The 4,346-nt window shown below is 34.2% G+C and overlaps 1 protein-coding gene across 1 annotated transcript; it reads right to left on the reverse strand.

Moving 5' to 3' along the window:
* Window positions 1–2,036: 2,036 nt before the first annotated feature.
* On the reverse strand, window positions 2,037–3,062 carry LOC137029575 (olfactory receptor 5P52-like). Its single transcript, XM_067399187.1, has one exon. The coding sequence runs from the start codon at window positions 3,009–3,011 to the stop codon at window positions 2,037–2,039; it is 975 nt and encodes a 324-aa protein (XP_067255288.1). The 5' UTR covers window positions 3,012–3,062.
* Window positions 3,063–4,346: the final 1,284 nt, after the last annotated feature.

Below are 4,346 nucleotides of genomic sequence, written 5' to 3' on the forward strand. Positions count from 1 at the left end.
TAATTACTCCAGTAAAGTATAGATACCCGAAATTTCTACTTAAGTAAGGTAACAAAGTATTTGTACTTCGTTACTTGACACCTCTGAAAATCACTATTTTTAAGTTACCATCATCGAGGTCAGGGTTTGTTTTATTTGAGCTCTTGACCCTTGACTTTTTCATATTAGATTTTGTTAGGGCAGTTTTAACTGCATTAAATCCAACCAGACAAGTAACGTTAAATGATGATCGGATGGTGTTGGTTATGTTTTCACATAATTATTATTTGATCTGAACTCATTTTGAGCCCAAACTCTGAGTTAGACTTACATTATAGACTACAGCAGAAGATCAACTTCATCAATACAAAATATTTTTTTGAAAGTTGTCCTCATTACAAAAAAAAAGGCTTATTTTAGGCACACAGAGATCAAGAATCAGCGTATGAATCTCAACAACGGTGACACGCAACATATTCTGATAAACAGATCAACTCTGAACATTATAAAACAAGTTACTAAAAACCGAAAAACACAGAAAAACAGCAAAATGTAAATAGTGAGAATAAAGAAAATTACTAAGACAATTCAGCTCATCATTTATTCATGCAGCAATGCATGATGGGAGACATGGATGAATTTTGATTGGTGGCACCCAGAATGCATTGCAACATGCTTTATTACTCTCACCATTGTTGAGATTCACAGACTGATTCTTGATGTCTGTGTGTTTACATGAAGCTTTTTTTTTTAAATCAGAACTTTAAAAAACAATATTTTTGTATCTTCTGCTGCAGAATCACAGTGCTGCTTTAATCAATAATGTAAATCTAACTCATAGATTGGACATTAAATGAGTTCAGATCAAATAATGATTATGTAAAAAATATAACCAACACCACCTGATCATCTTTTAATTTTGCTTGTTGGGTTGGTTTTAACACAGTTAAAACTGCCCAAACCAAATCTAATATTAAAACTGTCAAGGGTCAAGAGCTCAACTAAAACAAACCCTGACCTCGATGATGGTAACTTAAAAATTGTGATTTTCTCCTTTGCTTATTCTGCTTGTTATTATCAGGTGTCTTCAATAATGGTCAATCATCACTTAATTAATCACTTATTTATCTCATTAATGCTTCAGTGGGTGCAATAAAAATATGGCAGGACTTTTACTCTCTGACCCCTGGACTTCCCACCTCTGAAGTTGACTGTTATCAAAGTAAAGCCATGTTCTGTAAAACTGAGTTAGTCTATTTATCTATTTATGCTAACGTTACCACAAAAGCCTGTTGCTGTATTGGTTGAGATGACTGCAGAGACCGATAAATTTGCGAGATAAACCACTGATGTAGTGCAGACTATTAAAAAAAATGTTAATTACTGTAAGCTTAAAAATATAATTGACACCCACTTTTGATAAAATCTCTGATCTATGTCCATGAGTAACCTCAAACGCGCATATGTATGGGCGTGGTGAAAAAATGCGGAACTACCTGCTATTACTGGCTGTAGTTTTAAGCCTCTGGCCAAAAAAGCCTCCGATGATGCAAAATGACGATTTTTGCGTCATCGGAGGCTTTTTTACAGTATAAAAATGCATAAATCTCTAATCTCGGGCTGATATGAAGGGGGAAAGCACGGTAATTCGAAAATACTAGTGGTATTCTACTAATACAAAGCTTAATGCTAAATCCTGAAGTATCCCTTTAAGTACATGTAAACCTGGTACAATCCTTTGCACTTTGTAAACCAAGCAGCTTTTGATAGTAGATACAGGGGAAGAAAATTTTACACATTGCAATTATTAATAAGAAAGACTTGGTTTTATTTTTTTGATGAAAACTAATATAGAGGCAGCTTTTTCTCATGTGGGAACAATTTAAAGAGATATTACACAATTAAAGAATACATGGAGATGGCTTCTTTATGACTTTGATATTCAAATTTGATAGATAAACAATGCATTTTAATATGAACACAAAATAATACAAAAAGCATCATAGAAATCCTCATATGACATTATAAAAACTTAAGCCACAGTTATGTTCTATACATTAATGTGCATTTTTAAGAGGATGAACAGACAGTCTGTGGGTTAACAAGGAATAAATCCTGTCTCGAATCTGTTTAGTTTTCAATGAGTAAATGATGGGATTCACGCAGGGTGGGATGAGGGACGACAAAGACAAGAACACCAGACCTACATTGGGGTTCCAATTAATTCCAAAAAATATAAAATTGAAGACAATTAAAATTGGAATGTAGAATATGGCCACTAATGTGAGGTGTTCGGTGCACGTGGCCAGCGCCTTATAACGGCTCTGATTATTCTTCATTCTGAATACAGCGATCAATATACCCATATAGGTCAAGAAAATAAAAGACAAAGGTACAACAATGAAGAGTGTAGCTAAAGTAGTGCCAATATTCCACTGATGTGTTATATCATTGCAAGCAAGTACTAAAATAGGAGAATAATCACAAAAATAGCTGTTGATCATAGAGCCACAAAATGAGAGGTTTGGGATGGATTCAATAGCATAGATTACTACAACAACACTAAAGAACCAAAGTGCACCAACTATGTAAGCCATTCTGGTGTTTGTGTTTATAGACTCCTGTCTTAAAGGCAAGCAGATTGCAACAAATCTGTCGTAAGAGAGAACGCATATGGAAAATGACTCGAGGGATACAAAAGTAAAGTAAAAGTACAATTGCACAAGGCACAGTTTGAATGGCACAAAATTGTCTAGACCAAGGTAAGTCTTTATCATGCCAGGCACAAGAGATGTGCTGAGAACAAGATCAACCAAAGCCAGATTACCAACAGCTATGAACTTTGGGACATGCAGTCGGTGGTCATAGAAAATGATTGTGATCAGAGAGACATTACATATGACTGTGATCACATAAAGCACAGTGAGGAACATGACATAGATATTATTGTAAGGCATTAAACTTAAGCCAATAATGTAAAATCCTGCAGGCTGAATGATGGAGTTGTTGGGGGCAGAATTGCTGTTCTGCATGGCTGTCCTTTTTTTACGACCCAGCTTCCTTGCTTTCAGTGGACAAGAAACCAGATACCTATGAGAAACAGTCACAAACAGCCTGTGCTTTACAATTCACCTTAAACATCTGTGTTATTTGATGGCATAAGCTCTTAAAACATTTAACCAGAAATCTAATAATGAAAATGTTACATTGTCTTAATAATAAATATGCATACATGAAAAGGTGTTGTGGTGGTTTGCAGATAACAAGTCACAGTTTTTGCCTTTGCTTCACAGATCTGGAATCTAAATGTAAACTTGAGAAGACTTTTGGGCAATATATTGCCCAATTTGTCCTCCAGAGGTGTCATTAAACAGGAAAGAACCTGCAGTTTCTAAGAGTCTTGAGAGAAGAGACATTCATTAGTTTTTTTTTTTTTTTTGCTTCACTAATGTGAGATTATTGATGGTATAACTAATTGCCTTAAGTGTCACTAATTAGTCTGTTTGTTTTTGTGTTCATTTTTGTAACAACAATATAATCTCCCAGAGGGATAATGCAAAGACAGCAACTCCATAACACTCAAAGTGGGGGAAATCATATAACAAAGACCTTAAATTGTAAGGGAAATGCTTAAAAAAATAATTTTATAATAATAAATACAATAAGTAAAATATAAAACAATTTATTAAAAAACAATTTATTATGCTGCAATTTTGCAAGCATTACCAGATGTGCAAGTGAGAGGAAGAGAGCAAATGAACAAACTGCTGCTAGCGTAAAACACATCACCGTAAAACCAAAGCAAAACCAAATTCAAGGTGTTTCAAGTGGTTACAGCCTTTCCAGATCTAGGCCTATAATTTTTGCAGATTAACCCGCACTGTGCCATGAGCGGGCAATTGCTTTTCAAGTATTCAATATTTATAATATATACTGTATTATAAACTGTGTTAGATTAAACTGTACACTCGAAAAATATATATTTCAGTCTAAATTTAAGTTTTATGTAATTGAATTACATTCAAATTGTTGCAAATTTTCCATTTATATGGGTTACATAGTTTTAACATAAAGAAATAAACTTAATGTGATTCATATTTTTCAGTCATACAAAAATTATCTAGATAAGATTTATGTAATAATACACAGAAAAATACACAGGTTAATTAATACTGATTAGTGTTAAAATGTGTTTGCACTACTGAGGCCCCGTCCACACAAAGCCAGATCTTTCCCTATCCGATGACATCATCAATTCACAAAATATACGGATTGGCTGTACACACAAAAACGCAAAGGCGTCGTTTTCAGATTTATCCAATATCGAACCCGGTTTCACCTTCCGAAAACGGCAGATCCATCTGGAC

Source organism: Chanodichthys erythropterus, chromosome 10, assembly GCF_024489055.1.
Source record: "Chanodichthys erythropterus isolate Z2021 chromosome 10, ASM2448905v1, whole genome shotgun sequence".
Classification (NCBI taxonomy): Eukaryota; Metazoa; Chordata; class Actinopteri; order Cypriniformes; family Xenocyprididae; genus Chanodichthys; species Chanodichthys erythropterus.

Excerpts from the sequence above, each read along its gene's own strand:
- LOC137029575 (XM_067399187.1), bottom strand. The coding sequence starts at position 3,011 with ATGCAGAACAGCAATTCTGCCCCCAACAACTCCATCATTCAGCCTGCA.